Raw genomic sequence first — 16000 nt, 5'->3', positions numbered from 1 at the left:
TTTGAATTTTAAATGGGATTAAACCTGCAAAAAAATATATTTATCAAAAATGCCACTATTTGCGGCATTTTGGCACCCTGGAGCTCGGTGCAGACCTCGGTGCAGACCTTCAAAGTTTGGCATTTTTTCGAAAAATCGGCCCCGGAAAAAAGATATGCGTCGCGATGCTCTAGACGCCATTTGATTTTGTTGGGGTCAATTTTTCAAAAAAAAAAAAAAAAATGCTGACTTTGAAGGTCTGTACCGAGCTCCATGGTGCTCCAAATTTCAATGTTATATGAACCAAAAGATGCGCAAGGATCTGGCCTACACGCCAATGACGTTGAAAATAAGCGCTTCAGTGGCCAAAATGTCTCAAAAAGTGTAATTTTTGAGAAATTTTTTTTTTATCGGTTTAATCCCATTTAAAATTTAAATGAAAAGCGCCATCTCCTGTTACGTCCAATCAAGCTCATATTTTGGATTTGGGCTCAATACGCCCACCGGAACAAACCTCTAAATGCTCGCCAAAAAGTCATTTTTGTTACATCCTAATACCTATACAGTACAGGTTAACTTCACAATCCCACTATTCACTCGATTACAAAAGAAGTATGCCCAATTATAACATGTTCGGTGGAGGGTTTGTGTCCTTGCAATCTATAATAAAGCTCATGGTTTGTGTCTCAACTAAAAGGGTGCAAATGGTTACGTTACCAGTGTGACCTCGAGTGTGACCAATGTGCCAAAAATATGACTAGAAATGTAAAAATGATAAAATTTAAAGGGACTCCAAAAACAGATCGAATGAGACCAAAACAGACAAAATCGGTTGAGCCAGTGCCGAGATAACCCAGTGCAAATTTTTTTATCAGCATCCCACCACACACACAGACATTTGCTCAGAATTTGATTTTTGGTCGATATGTATACATGAAGGTGGGTCCAGGAGGTCAAATTATGAATTTCGTTTTTCGAGTGATTTTATAGCCTTTCCTCAGTGAAGTGAGGAAGGCAAAAACATCCAAATTCCTCAAATAATACAGTTCAGACTTGATAACCCGAAGTTGTTCTGGAGGTTTTACATTGAGGAGCTCTGATTTGATTGAAATTTTCAGCGTTTGTTTGGCATTGAAATTTAAGAGCGAGTCCACGACCAGGGCATACCCCTTTGTATGCGATGTCGTTTGGACCTCACCAATCTGCCTGAATCTCATTTTGACCTGGAACTTGTAGGGGGCATCCCAAGTAACCACAAGCACTTAATTGAAGTATTTATTCAGTACTAAATCAGCACTCGAATGCTTTGAAGTACCGTAAACCGGGGTGACTTTGATAGGATTTCAATTTGTTTTTAGAATATTTTCCAACAGGTAAGGGTTTTCTCAATATTATTATTTTTAAAACATGTACTGAGGTAGGCCACACAAAGTCCATGCATAATTTTGGAAAAAAAGTTTTTCAATAGTGTTTAGAAAAATAGTTACGTTAAAAATTCTTAGTTTTAATTCCGGGGTGACTTTGATAGTCATAGTTTTTCTTGTTAAAATCATATTTAAGATGTTCAAACTTTATTTTTACGTTAAATGTACCATCACTAAAGTAGCTGATATAGTTTGTAAGAAAAAAATCAATGTTTATGTTAAGTTAACTAAGTTTATAAGCTTTTTCAACAAAATACATATAAATTTTAGGTAAAATTGTTAAAAAGTCGGAATTTTGCCTGAAATTTGTTAAAACTAGTTTTGTTTGTAAAATTATCGATTTATATTGCATTTTATACTGAATTCGAAGCACGAATCACAAGTTTTCACATTTTACATGAAATTTGTTATACTGAAATTGCCTATAAATTTGGTGATTTTTTTAAAATTATGTTTCAAAAATACATATTATTTATTATTTACAAACTTTTTTAACCTTCTCCTAGTGGAAAATTGTCCAAAGAATCCGAAAATGCATTCTGTTTTCCGATTAAAAATCATGTTCATTGAGAAAATCATGACACTTAGAGAAGTTTAAAATAATGACTTTCATCAACATTTTCTTAACTATAGTTAACTAACTTTTTAAACTTGTCAACATTTTATGAAAAGTTCTTCTTGAGGTACTTTGAACACTTCTCTATCACGGTCAGTATGTTTCTAAACCATTCCTTACGTATTTTAATTGTACACTTCATTTTGCGGAAAAATCGTAAACCTATCAAAGTCACCCCGGCTATCAAAGTCACCCCGTTTTACGGTAGTTATTGCAGATGTCAAGTCTTTGCAGCATTATACTGGCATTAAATCATTTACGACCTTGGTGCTTCAAAGCATTTGATGTTTATCAACAGTAACCCATCCATACGGGATTTCAGCCAGTCACGCTGTTATTGACTTTTATTCATCTCCCGTTATACGTTCCAATGCGCAGTGGCGCATTTCAGTGTGCAACAGCCTTTTGAGTGAACTGGGTTCAATTCCGCTGACTGAAGTGTTTTTTCCGCAGCAAAAAGCTGCTTTCCGAAATTACTTTGTGAAATTTTGCCAGGACCGCACCCTCGGAGTTTAGGTTAGCCGTTCAGTTGTCCCAGCCTTCAGGTACTGTGCTTGACTGGATGGCCGCAATTTGCTGAGTGACTCGTCATTTTCGTCCAACAATGACAACGGGTTTTTCATGAACCAGAAACTCGAAACAGCAGAAAGAAAGTCTTTTCATGTTCGATGCATAACATCGATTAAAACCAAAACAAACACTCATTTCAGAACAGCACAGATGCGCATCTTCGAGAATGAAATGCAGCAACATCATCACACATGAAACGCCTGGAGAAAACAATCACCGCGTGTGAGCAGCCGTCCTTTTTTCTGACAAAAAGTTGTTAGCTGGCGAGCATTCCGGCATCACAGTTACTTATTGAAAAGCGATTTATGTTTGAAGTATTTGCGGGTATAAAATGCCAATATAATGCTGATTTAATGCCGCTATTTAGTGCCTCGCGGTTACTTGGGTACATCCCAAGTAACCGCGAGGCACTAAATAGCGGCATTAAATCAGCATTATATTGGCATTTTATACCCGCAAATAATGCTTCAAAACATTAAATCAGCACTTTTCCCTTGAGAAATATTTCAAGTGGCGCACAGTGATGCCGGTTTAATGCTTCGCCGAAAGCTCGAACAAAAAAAACTGCTTTATCGACGTCAAGGCTGGGGGAAAAAAAAGGACAGCTAGCTGCTCCACACACTTGGTGGTGGGCCTCCTTTGTTTTTTTTCTCCAGTTGCGTTTCATGTGTGAGTGTGACACTTTGATGTTATTCTTGCATTTTTCTCGTCGATCTCCAGGATGCGCGCCAGCCAACTGATGTATTCTGAAATGAGTGTTTGTTTTGAAAGTTTTAATCGATGGTTGATGCATCGAACATTAAGGAAGACTTTCTTTCTGCTGTTTCGAGTTTCTGGTTCATGGAAAACCCGTTGTCATTTTGTTGACGAAAATTATTGACGAGTCACTCAGCAAATTGCGGCCATCCAGTCAAGCACAGTACAATCAATTACGGAAGGCTTGGGGTTAATAGGGACAAGTAATGGCTAACGGCTAACCTAAACTGTTTTTCCGAGGAGTGCTTGGTCCACGGTTGGCAAAATTTCACAAAGTGTATCAGACTTCCGGAAAGCAGCTTTTTGCTTGCGAGAAAAAAAACACTTCAGTCAGCGGGAATTGAACCCAGTTCACGCAAAAATAAAACTGTTGCACACTGGGGGAAATGAGCCTTAGCCCGCACGCTTATTGGAACAGTATAACGGGAGATGGATAAAAGTCAATAACAGCGTGACTGGCTGAAATGTTTCCCGTATGGATGGGTTACTTTGTTGATAAACATCAAATGCTTTGAAGCACATTTTCAAGGTCGTAAATGGTGATTTAATGCCAGTTGTAATGCTGCAAAGTTTTGGTACTTTGAGGCATTCGCAAAGCTTATTTACTACTTCAAAGCATTCGAGTGCTGATTTAGTACTGAATAAATACTTCAATTAAGTGCTTGTGGTTACTTGGGTAGGCCATCACTGAAATTTTAAAGTTATCGCCGATTATTCGCTGAATTTTGCCGTTTTTTCCTGTTTTGCGCGTGGTCCGTCGAGAAACTCAGTTTTTATTTTCAAAAAATCATATCTCGGAAACGCACGGTAGGACATCGCCAAATTTTTTATTTGATTTGTAATATTTTCCGAGGAATCCGATAAAAATATTTTCAGACATAGGCTCTTTTGTCCAGACACGATCAAAACGCCATTTAAAGTTTTCATACGACTTTTACAAATGTTTAACTAGATTTTTGAAACTTCTTACTTTTTTTCTCAAATAGTCAAACTAATCACCTTTCTTTTGCGTCTAAGACAGCTAAAATCGGATGAAATCACGCGGAGATATGATTTTTTTTATAAAAAGTGGTTCTTGCGAAAAATGACGAAAATTGCCATTTTTCGAACCACCCTAGCACGATGTAGGTCACCCTTACGGCCAAACAAAAAAATACGGGTCTAATTATTTTGGCCGAGGAACCCCCAGAAAAATGTTGAGCCCGATCAAAGAACTTTTTTTCAGTTTAGGCTCTTTTCAAATGGAATTGCTGAATTTAAAGAATTTAAAGATTTTAAAGAATTTAACGAATTTAAAGAATTTAAAGAATTTAAAGAATTTAAAGAATTTAAAGAATTTAAAGAATTTAAAGAATTTAAAGAATTTAAAGAATTTAAAGAATTTAAAGAATCTAAAGAATTTAAAGAATTTAAAGAATTTAAAGAATATAAAGAATTTAAAGAATTTAAAGAATTTAAAGAATTTAAAGAATTTAAAGAATTAAAAGAATTTAAAGAATTTAAAGAATTTAAAGAATTAAAAGAATTTAAAGAATTTAAAGAATTTAAAGAATTTAAAGAATTTAAAGAATTTAAAGAATTTAAAGAATTTAAAGAATTTAAAGAATTTAAAGAATTTAAAGAATTTAAAGAATTTAAAGAATTTAAAGAATTTAAAGAATTTAAAGAATTTAAAGAATTTAAAGAATTTAAAGAATTTAAAGAATTTAAAGAATTTAAAGAATTTAAAGAATTTAAAGAATTTAAAGAATTTAAAGAATTTAAAGAATTTAAAGAATTTAAAGAATTTAAAGAATTTAAAGAATTTAAAGAATTTAAAGAATTTAAAGAATTTAAAGAATTTAAAGAATTTAAAGAATATAAAGAATTTAAAGAATTTAAAGAATTTAAAGAATTTAAAGAATTTAAAGAATTTAAAGAATTTAAATCATTTAAAGAATTTAAAGAATTTAAAGAATTTAAAGAATTTAAATAATTTAAAGAATTTAAAGAATTTAAAGAATTTAAAGAATTTAAAGAATTTAAAGAATTTAAAGAATTTAAAGAATTTAAAGAATTTAAAGAATTTAAAGAATTTAAAGAATTTAAAGAATTTAAAGAATTTAAAGAATTTAAAGAATTTAAAGAATTTAAAGAATTTAAAGAATTTAAAGAATTTAAAGAATTGAAAGAATTTAAAGAATTTAAAGAATTTAAAGAATTTAAAGAATTTAAAGAATTTAAAGAATTTAAAGAATTTAAAGAATTTAAAGAATTTAAAGAATTTAAAGAATTTAAAGAATTTAAAGAATTTAAAGAATTTAAAGAATTTAAAGAATTTAAAGAATTTAAAGAATTTAAAGAATTTAAAGAATTTAAAGAATTTAAAGAATTTAAAGAATTTAAAGAATTTAAAGAATTTAAAGAATTTAAAGAATTTAAAGAATTTAAAGAATTTAAAAAATTTAAAGAATTTAAAAAATTTAAAAAATTTAAAGAATTTAACCAATTTAAAAAAAATAAAGAATGTTTAAAAAAATTAAGAATTTAAAAAATTTAAGAATTTGAAGAATTTAAAGAAAAAAAGTAAATTATGTAAAATAGGGGAACTTCAACAATTATAAAACTTCAGATACATACCAAAAGTTATATTTTATAAAGTTGTGACATAAATCAAACAGTAATTGCTTTGTAGCACATTTTTTCACCTCAAATAGATTCATAAGATTCACTTCAGCATAAAGCCATCCAACACATATGTTCCTTAATAACGACTTGCTTTCTAAAAACGTTTCTTAATCCACCCTTAGGTGGGTAGTGACTTCCTCACATTAACATAGTAATAATGAAAATAAGTTTATGAAAAAAAATATATACCTGATACAGACTTTTCCAGAAAACATGCAGACTCTCATTTGAAGCAATGTGGCAACCGGGCGTTTCGCATCTGGCGCGACTCTTGCACGTAAACAAAAAGACCCGGCCTTTTGAGGTTATGCAAAAAATCACCCTTTTGGAGTCTACAAAAATGTTTTTCTTGGCATAACTTTTTAAATACTTTACTAAAGCAGAATAAAATTTAATAGGGTCTTAGGGGACCCCAAAACAAACAGAATAAGGCGGATCCGTCCAAAATCGGTTCAGCCAGTTCTGAGATAATCGTGTGGAAAAAAATCATGTCTACACACATCCCCACAGACATTTGTTCAGAATTTGATTCTAAGTCGATAGGTATACGTGAAGGTATATCTAGGAGGTGTATTTAAGAAGTTCATTTTTCGAGTGATTTTATAGCCTTGCCTCAGTGAGGTGAGGAAGGCAAAACCTTTTCAAATCGTTTAGGTGGAATCTTCCACCAGCTTAGGCAGCATATAATCTGATATTTTTCCCACAATCGAGCTCGATACGAGATTCCCAGGAAAAGAAGGATTGATTTGAATATTGAATTAAATTGAACCTGGGCAATGGAAAGGAAAAACCTTTTGCAAACAGAACCATTAAAAGGAACCGGATTTAGGATTAAGCAGGCCAAAAAAGTAGGAAGACTTCTTGGGTGTAGTCAATGACATGTACTTTTATTTTTTATCCCATTTTTCCCGCTGAATGAAAGAAGGGAGCTTTAGGTCTCAATCATCTTCACCGCACATAATCTAAATGGTTCGTTCTGAGAAGCATTGAAGAAAATGTGGTATTTTTTTCAAATTTGATTTATCAAAAAATATCTCATTCTGCCGCTAACTAAACCAGCTGCTTTGTAACCTTGCAATGTTTTGGAAGATGATAAGCCTTTTAGTATGCAACAACCGGAGACAGAGACTATAAAGCTAATGCCATACAATAATTTTAGTGAAGACACCAACCCACAGGCTCAATTTGCATTGCTTAAAGCTTTTAAAAACTTAAAACAGGTTGCGGTTATGAACAGCTCTATAATTTTAATAGTGTTAACAGTAAACTCGTGTATCAATCCTGACGGGCCTCAGTAAGAGTGTCAGCTATTTATCAACAGAGACAGAAATGGTTTTTTAGTGGCTAGTCTATCAAATTTGTTCTGTGAAGCTTACAATGATGCTGTTAGTGTTACAATAACAGTGCATGAGCAAACTGCCATTCTCTTGTCCTATCCCTATTTTAATTCTTCCCAAAAATCGTTAGCTTGTTCCGATTGTGGTCAAGCTTCTAAATGTTTCTCACCCTGAAGTAGCAATAATATCTTTACCACAATTTCCCTGCTCAAGTTGCCCTCTGTTGCATCCTAGCTCCATGTTCTGTCCGGCTTTCGGAAAAATTTCCACCACCAGAAACAATATTTTCCTTTAAAATTAATTCAAAGCGAAAGAAAATGCCCCAAAATGCTACCCTCTTGAACTCTGGCGTGAATCGCGATTGTTTCCCTTTCGCATGAGCAGGTACCATCAGAACAGCACCGGAATTAGCATTTTTCTCGCCTCGCGGCCGCAAAAGTTGCAACAAAAAGCTTCAGTCGGTTTTTTTTTCTGCGCGCGAAACTTTTCCGAGCGCTTCTCTTCTATTGCGAGCTTGCAGTTGTGGTGCGTTCGTTTGATGATCGGTGTGGGTTTCGTTTGATTCTGGTTTGTTAAAAGATCCATCTTTATTTACACAACTCAGTTAACTTCATATTTAAATCATTTCAGAAATGTTTGTTTAGGAAAAAAATATCAGATTTGGGGGATTTTCACTCATAAAAATTCACCTTAATCTGACGTTTAACCTCATAACTCATTCCTGAGTAGCTGTAACTGTCATTTTTCAACTCGAACACTGCCAGCACTTTTTGACAAACTCGCACGGAACATACCTTCAAACGAATGCACCATCATCAGAGATTCGCACACACAAAAGTTCCGACTGGCGGGTGTTTTTGCATTTGCATTTCCGGTTTGATGGTTATTGTGCAGCGTTTTTATTGCCACATCGTCGCCACTTGGTGTGGGTGAAGTGAAGTGGCTATAGTGTGCTGGTGATATAAGGGAGCAGTAGATAAAGGGAGGGGATGGACTTTTGAAACATTTTAATGCATCCGTCATTCCATTGTTGTTGGCTCGCTTGACGGGAACTAGTCAAGTTGTTTACGAGCTGTTGCGTTTTGACAGTGAATTTGTTTATGTTTTGTTGATTGGTTTATGGACAAGAATGAAAAATTCTCTAAAACTTCTATCAATGCTCTCAAAATCATGCATAATTTTACAATAATTTCCCACATGTTATTACAAAGTTCCGCAAGTTCACCAAGTTCTCACAAATTAACAAACCGATTTCAGCAAAATCTCAGGACCAAAATGTCACAATTGCTTAGAAGTTTCCAACAAATTCCTACGAATTCCAAAAATACTCACACGCTTACACGATTTTACATGAATATTAACAAATTCAGACTAATTTTCACAAATTCACCAATTAATTTACATAAGCTCTCATAAATTTACAGCAGTTCCCCTCGAGAACAGCATGATTCTTAAAAAAGTTCTCCGATCGAGCTCAATTTTTTTCTGGGGGATCCTTGGCCGAAATAATTAGACCCGTATTTTTTTGTTTGGCCATTATGGTGACCTACGACGTGTTAGGGTGGCTCGGAAAATGGCAATTTTCGTCGATTTCCGCAAAAACCACTTTTTTTCAAAAAGTCATATCTCCGCGCCATTTCATCCGATTTTAGCTGTCGTAGACGCAAAAGAAAGGAGATTAGTTTGGCTATTTGGGAAAAATAGTAAGAAGTTTCAAAAATCCAGCTTAACATTTGAAAAGGTCGTACGAAAACTTAAAATGCTGTTTTGAAGGTCTCGGGACCAAAGAGCCTATGTCTGAAAATATTTTTATCGGATTCCTCGGTAAATTTCACTTACATATAAAAAGTTGGTGAAGTTATGTTTTCGATACTCTGAGATACGATTTTTTGAAAATAAAAACTGGATTTTTCGACGCGCCACGCGCAAAAATGTGAAAATGACGAAATCGGGAAAAAATCGACATTTTTCACTAAAACTGCGATAACTTTAAAATTTCAGGGAAATATACCCATTTTAATCACTCTAAGCCGTTCGACCAATTCTCATCACTTTTGTCGTTTTCCGCTATTAAATCAACATTTTCAGGTGTATCAACAATGATGAGTTGATTGCTCACTTTTATTTGAGCTATTTATTACTTTGGAACAGTCAAAAACATTTTATTTAAGCTGTAATTCATGAGCAAAGTGCTGATAGGCCGATAATAGAAATAGGCTGAGAAAGGGTATAGTTACCCTACACGTTGTGGTACCAAAAGTTGCGTCTTTTAATTACGAAAATTTTGGTACGCAGTTTTAGTGAAAAAAGTCAATTTTTTCCCCTTTTCTTCATTTTCCAATTTTTTCGCGTGGTGCGTCGAAAACCCAGCTTTTATTTTCAAAAAATCGTATCTCAAAGTATTAAAAACATAACTTCACCATTTTTTGATATGTTATGTGAAATTTTCCGAGGAATCCGATAAAAATATTTTCAGACATAGGCTCTTTGGTCCCGAGACAGCATTTTAAGTTTTCATTCGACCTTTTCAAATGTTAAGCTAGATTTTTGAAACTTCTTACTATTTTTTCCAAATAGCCAAACTTATCACCTTTCTTTTGCGTCTACGTCAGCTAAAATCGGATGAAATGGCGTGGAGATATGATTTTTTTTTTAAAGTGGATTTTGCGAAAATCGACGAAAATTGCCATTTTTTGAACCACCCTAACACGGCGTAGGTCACCATAATGGCCAAACAAAAAAATACGGGTCTAAAATTTTGAGCCCAATCGGAGGACTTTTTTTCGAATCATGCTGTTTTCGTGGGGAATTCCTGTTTATTTAAAATCCACTAGTTCTCTTAACTTCAGAAAAAGTCTCACTGAATCCCGTATTTATTTTAAAATTCTCCAAAACAAAATCTCACAGAAGCCCACAAATTTACACTGATTCAACCAAATTCCCACGCATTCACAAACAAAAATTCTCACAAATTTACACAAATTCCTAAAAAAGTTTAAATGTTTCCACATGTCTCACAATTTTTTTTCAAATTTACTCGAATGCAATTTTACTAATTAAGATACATTTTTACAAGTTCACATAAGTTTTCGCAAAGAACGCAAAGGATTCATGAAAATTTTCATAAGAACCCATAAATTCTCTCCAATTCACACGGTTTTAACATTAATATTTCATAATTTTCATGACTTGATTGTAAACAAACAGTCTACACACGGATAAAAAAGTTGTTCCCAAAATCGTGAACATGCGTTCATGAAAATGGGAACCACGAACAAAGTGTTCAAATCCCATGGTACGTTTTTGAAAATCGTGGCAAAAAAGGACCCAAAAAATTACCGCAACATGATTTCGCGCATACCATCGATTCGTTTTTGCACCAGGAACAATAATCCGATGAAAAATCGCACTGCACGGACGGGGGCCGGAGTACAGGCCACCGGAAGATCCGAATTTTTGAAAAAGTGTAAGATTATCCCAATTGTGAACTGATAAGCTTTCTTCTACCATGAATAGTCACGCAAAACAATCCTAGAATAATATTAAATACCATAGAACCCATCGGAACCGGTTCCACCGATCTCCGGTGGCCACATCCGGAACCGCATTAGGAAACACCGTAAACTAGTCATGCGACGTATCAAACTTCTTGATTTTGGATGGAGAGTATCCTTAAAATGTATTTTTACATCCGGTGACCGGTTCCCAGGTTCTCCGGTGGCCACATCCGAAGATCATATTTGGCAAAATCCTGAAACCACTCTTGCGACATATCAAACTTCATGTTTTTAAGAGAGGAGTGTATAACGTATGTCTCCATCCAAAATCAAGAAGTTTGATACGTCGCATGACTGGTTAACACTGTTTCCTAATGCGGTTCCGGATATGGCCACCGGAGATCGGAGAAACCGGTTCTGATGGATCTATGGTATTTAATATTATTCTAGGATTGTTTTGCATGACATGATGGTGGAAGAAAGCTTATCAGTTCAAAATTGGAATAATCTGACACTTTTTCCAAAAATCGGGATCTTCCGGTGGCTTGTACTCCGGCCACCGGTCCGTGCAGTGCGATTTTTTATCAGATTATTGTTCCTGGTGCAAAAACGAAGCTTTTGGTGCATATCAATCGATGGTTTGCGCGAAATCATGTTGCGGTAATTTTTAGAGTCTTTTTTCCCACTGTGCATTGTTTCAATTCGTCGCCATCGTGCTAACTTGTCGTACGTGCATTTTGGGCCAAATTGAGTTAAGAACGCCATTTTGTGCAGCTCACAATGCCTCACCTTTTGACCTTCACAGATCTCCAAAATTCGATTTTAATCCTGAGATATTCAACAAAAACTGAAAAAACTCCGTGCATTTTTGTCACTTTACATATGAAAGTAGTTTCAATCTTGTCGTGCTATCTTGTCACTCCATGAAAATTGATGTAAGTGCGACAAAAGGCCAAAGGGATTTCAGGCCAGGAAAGTCAGGATGCGTTTGTCGCACGTACAAGCTAGACTGCCGTAAACATTTGTAATTATAACTCGGGACACCAGCAACCAACTTCAACCAAACTTTGGGACAATGTACAGAATGGTCAGCCAAACAAAACGTGTTTGTTATTGTTTACATTTCGTGCTCTCGTTTTTGAATATTCAAGGTCAAACATTAAAACGCATTTTTCTCGGAACGTCAAAATGGCGGGTGCGACAAGATAGCACGACGACTTCGAATTGTTCGTGGTTCCCATTTTCATGAACGCATGTTCTCGATTTTGAGAACTCTTTTTTCTCCGTGTATCTTTTGCAAATTTTGCTCAAGTGACAATTCACGTTGTTGTTGCTTGTTAACAATCAAGGTTTCGCCCTATTGAAAAGATACACAGAAAACAAAATCAATTCTCGTAATCGTGAATTAAGCTCACGAATGTGAGAACTACGAAGGAATTTATTTATGAGTATGGTGCATTTGCACTATAAACGTGAAGATATTCCTTTGTGGTTCTCGTATTCGTAAATTTAATTCACGATTTCGATAATAGATTTGTTTCCGTGTCCTACGGAAATATCCACAAATTCACACAAATTCGCACAAGAAAAAAGGTAAAATCTCCCAGATCTCCACGTTAGCACACAAATTCAAGCCAAATTTCTAAAATACCCAAAAATTCCATCAATCACCCAATAATTCTCATCAATATCCGCAAATTAACACAAGTTCAAGCATATTTAAACAAACTCCCCCAAATTTTCACGTTATTACCACAAATCAACAAAAATATTTACGCTTGTTTGTTGTTGTTATTGATTTTATTATGGGAACTTTAACCCTATGGTTTATTGTTACACACTTAAATTTGCATAATTTCTAGCTAATTACAACAAGTTCTCTTAAGGGAGAAAACTCTTAAAATAGGGCAGTTTTAAAAGCCTTTAGCCACGAGCAAAGCATACCCATCTCGCATCGCCCTCAACCTGAAAAAAGCAGCTTCTTATTTTTTTATAACTTTGATTTAAAGGGTTAAAATGGATGAAAATAAACATTTTTTTGCATGTTTCTATTGTGAAATTGTCTCAGGAACAAGAATATGATACAATTATCACCAGAAAATGAGATCCCCCGAGCAAAAATTTACAACCAAAAAAATTCACTAAAAGTAAAAGTGTCTATTTAATATGTTAAACTGCCTTACCCAAAGCGTGCTCAGTCTCAGATGGATGTCCCCTTCAAGCTGCAGGTCGAACCGAGTTGATATCTGGATGGAAAACATTTTTATTTAAGTTTGAAAATTATGCTATTTTTCACTAAAATGCCAATAACTCCCTTTAGATATAACCAATTGGGGTGGTTCTCCCTGCATTTTGTTGCATTTTTTAAGCCCTTTCAGATGCATTTTGAATTTTGCCTAAGATATAGCCTTTTAAAAATTTTTGACGTTTTTGAACCTTCAAACTTTGTGTCCCGATTTGCCTCACTTCCCGTTGACCTAGAGTGCTTATATTTTGGCCAGAAGCTTGTTTTATATGTACAAACAACCCCTGAAAATTTCAGGGAGATTGGTGTAGACCAAACGACATCTTATACAATGGGGTATGCCCTGTTCGTGGACTCGCTCTTAAAAGCAAATTTTAAAAAATAACAAAAAGAAAACATGTTCCCGCATCAAAAAGATGTTATTTGAGTGATTTTTGTTCTAGCAAAAATATAGAACTGTAACGATTATTTTATAATACAACTCGACATGTTTGAAGTTGGTGTCGCTGTAGTTGCGTCAAGGTGTGATAGATTTGAGCTCCCTGAACACGCTCCAATTGACAGAATTAAATTTTAGTGGGTTCACTGTTAATAAATAATATTGGAAATGTTGCGTATTAATTATCTAGATTTATGTTAAGGAACCATGAGCACCCACGTTTATGTATGGTGGGAGCAAAAATAAAGTTTATATCCAATTTTACAATTTTATTTATTGTCTGAGAATTCGCCAAAATTCAATTCTGTCGATTGGAGCGTGTTCAGGGAGCTCAAAAGTACTTTAAAAATGTCAATTGGAGTAATTAGTCTAAATTAATAATTTATATTTATTTAATTTTTTTGCTCGATAGTTTCTTATCAACTGGTTTTCGTGGTATCACATCACAGGATCCAAAAAGTTCATCTGTCGTTTCCAAAGGATCCTTTTTGACTTTTTTCTTCGCTACATTGTCATCTTCCTTCGGTTCAGTCTTAACCTTATCACTTTTCAATCTTTCAGTTTTAATTCTTTTGCCAACCTCTTCTGACTTCACATCTCTCCGCGCCCCTCCACTCTTCCCCAGCGCCACGATCCTCTCCGGCGACACCGGTCGATTTTCCATCCGTTCGATACGATTCTTGCGGATCTCCACCGTCGGATAGGGGCCCTCATCGGCAATGTACGAACGCATCAGATCCGCCGAAACGTTCCCCCGGACGGCAAACTCCCACAGAGTTCCAATCGTCCGGAAGCACTGCTCGCAAACCAGCTGCGGAAGATCTCCGTCTTCGGGCAGGAAACTTTCGTAGCTTGGCCCCAGCAGCGCTCGCAGGTTGTGATCGGTTGCGATGAGCACGCGGTTCCCGCTGGACAGACACAGCCGGCACATCTTGGCCGTCCGCATTTCGTTGGTGCGGTTTTCTACGTTGTGGGGTTCCATGGTTGAGTCTTGCGTTGGTTGTGGTGAATTTTGGTTTTATACGAACATGGTAGAACAATATTATGAACTACAGGTAAAAGTGAATATTATTTCTGTTACCTACAAATGACAGTCGCAATCTCCGACTTGAGTCGTTTCCAGAAAATGGTCGTCACTACCAACGCTATAGTAACTAACGTTGAATTTAATTACACTTGAAAGAGCCCAAACGGGCACACATGGATTAAATTCCATTAGTCATAATTATTACAAGATTTACCGCAACAGATTAGTAGTAGTGCTCGTGTATATCGAGCATATTACACATGTTGGGCTAAGTTGCATCTCCACTTAAACCACTGAGTGTGGCTGCCAGAGAGTGTGTGCGTTGTTATCCACCATCCACCACAGGAAGAGTCTCGTCGTGATAAGTAGCAAGTTCATACATCATAAAACCACCATTCTAAGTTCGTCGCCGTCGTGCTAACTTGTCGTAGTGCAAAACTGAGTCAAGAACGCCATTTTGTGCGGCTCACAATGCCTCACCTTTTGACCTTTGAAAATTGTTGTTAGAGCGACAATTGGCCAATGAGATTTCAGGTCAGAACCCGTTTGACACTAGTACGAGCTCGACTACCGTAAACATTTTCAATTATAACTCGCGACTGCCACCAAATGCAACCAATCTTCAGGACAATGCACAGAATGGTCAACCGATCAAACCGTGTTTGTTATTGTTTACATTGCGTGCTCCCGTTTTTGTTTATTCAAAGTCAAATATTCAAACGCGTTTTTTCTCGCAACGTCAAAGAGTGACGTATGACAAGATAGCACGACAGAGTCAAGTTGCGGAAGGAGGGAGGGGAGGGGGTTAGATATTTGCTGGTAAATTCAAACACACCAGCTGGAACTAGCAGCAGAGCTTCAACCACGCCACATGTGTGCTTCAGAGATGCAATGGTTAAGCATAGTTTGCACGTGGTAGACTGGTTCAATTAAGTTGACATTCTAGGCTTAGTTTGCAATAGGTTATATCAGCCATCACAACCTAAATAACTTATGTGCATTTTCCTTTAGAACAAACAGATTTTTAAAATAAATAATTTTGAGCTAATACCTTGTGAAGATCTTACAGAAGAACAATTGAAATCATTTTCATGAAATAGATTATTCGAAAAATTGCTCGAATACTGCTGAAATCAACTAACAAATTCAAATAAAAAAGTGCCATCAAAAAACCCAAAAATCAGAAAATAAAACTGTGGTTTATTGGACCTTTTGCCTTCCTCACTTTACTGAGGAAAGGCTATAAAATCACTCGAAAACGAAATTCTTAATTTGACCTCCTAGACCCACCTTCATGTATACATATCGACTTAGAATCAAATTTTGAGCAAATGTCTGTGTGTGTGGTGGGATGTTGATAAAAAAATTGCACTGAGTTATCTCGGCACTAGCTGACCCGATTTGAACCGTTTAGGTCTCATTTGATCCGTCTTGGGGTCCCCT

At 35.6% G+C, this 16000-nt stretch overlaps 1 protein-coding gene across 1 annotated transcript; it reads right to left on the bottom strand.

Moving 5' to 3' along the window:
• Positions 1-13918: 13918 nt before the first annotated feature.
• LOC6048755 lies at positions 13919-14778 on the bottom strand. The gene is made up of 2 exons (XM_038250470.1): positions 14616-14778; positions 13919-14520 (listed from the first exon to the last, which is right to left on the bottom strand). Exon 2 carries the CDS (start codon positions 14510-14512, stop codon positions 13919-13921), a length of 594 nt encoding a protein of 197 aa, XP_038106398.1. The 5' UTR covers positions 14513-14520; positions 14616-14778.
• Between the last annotated feature and the right edge of the window lie 1222 nt (positions 14779-16000).

Source organism: Culex quinquefasciatus, chromosome 2 (assembly GCF_015732765.1).
Source record: "Culex quinquefasciatus strain JHB chromosome 2, VPISU_Cqui_1.0_pri_paternal, whole genome shotgun sequence".
Classification (NCBI taxonomy): Eukaryota; Metazoa; Arthropoda; class Insecta; order Diptera; family Culicidae; genus Culex; species Culex quinquefasciatus.
Note: the sequence above shows the minus strand (reverse complement) of the source record. Positions and strands in the feature narration are given on the sequence as shown.

Excerpts from the sequence above, each read along its gene's own strand:
- LOC6048755 (XM_038250470.1), bottom strand. The coding sequence starts at position 14,512 with ATGGAACCCCACAACGTAGAAAACCGCACCAACGAAATGCGGACGGCC.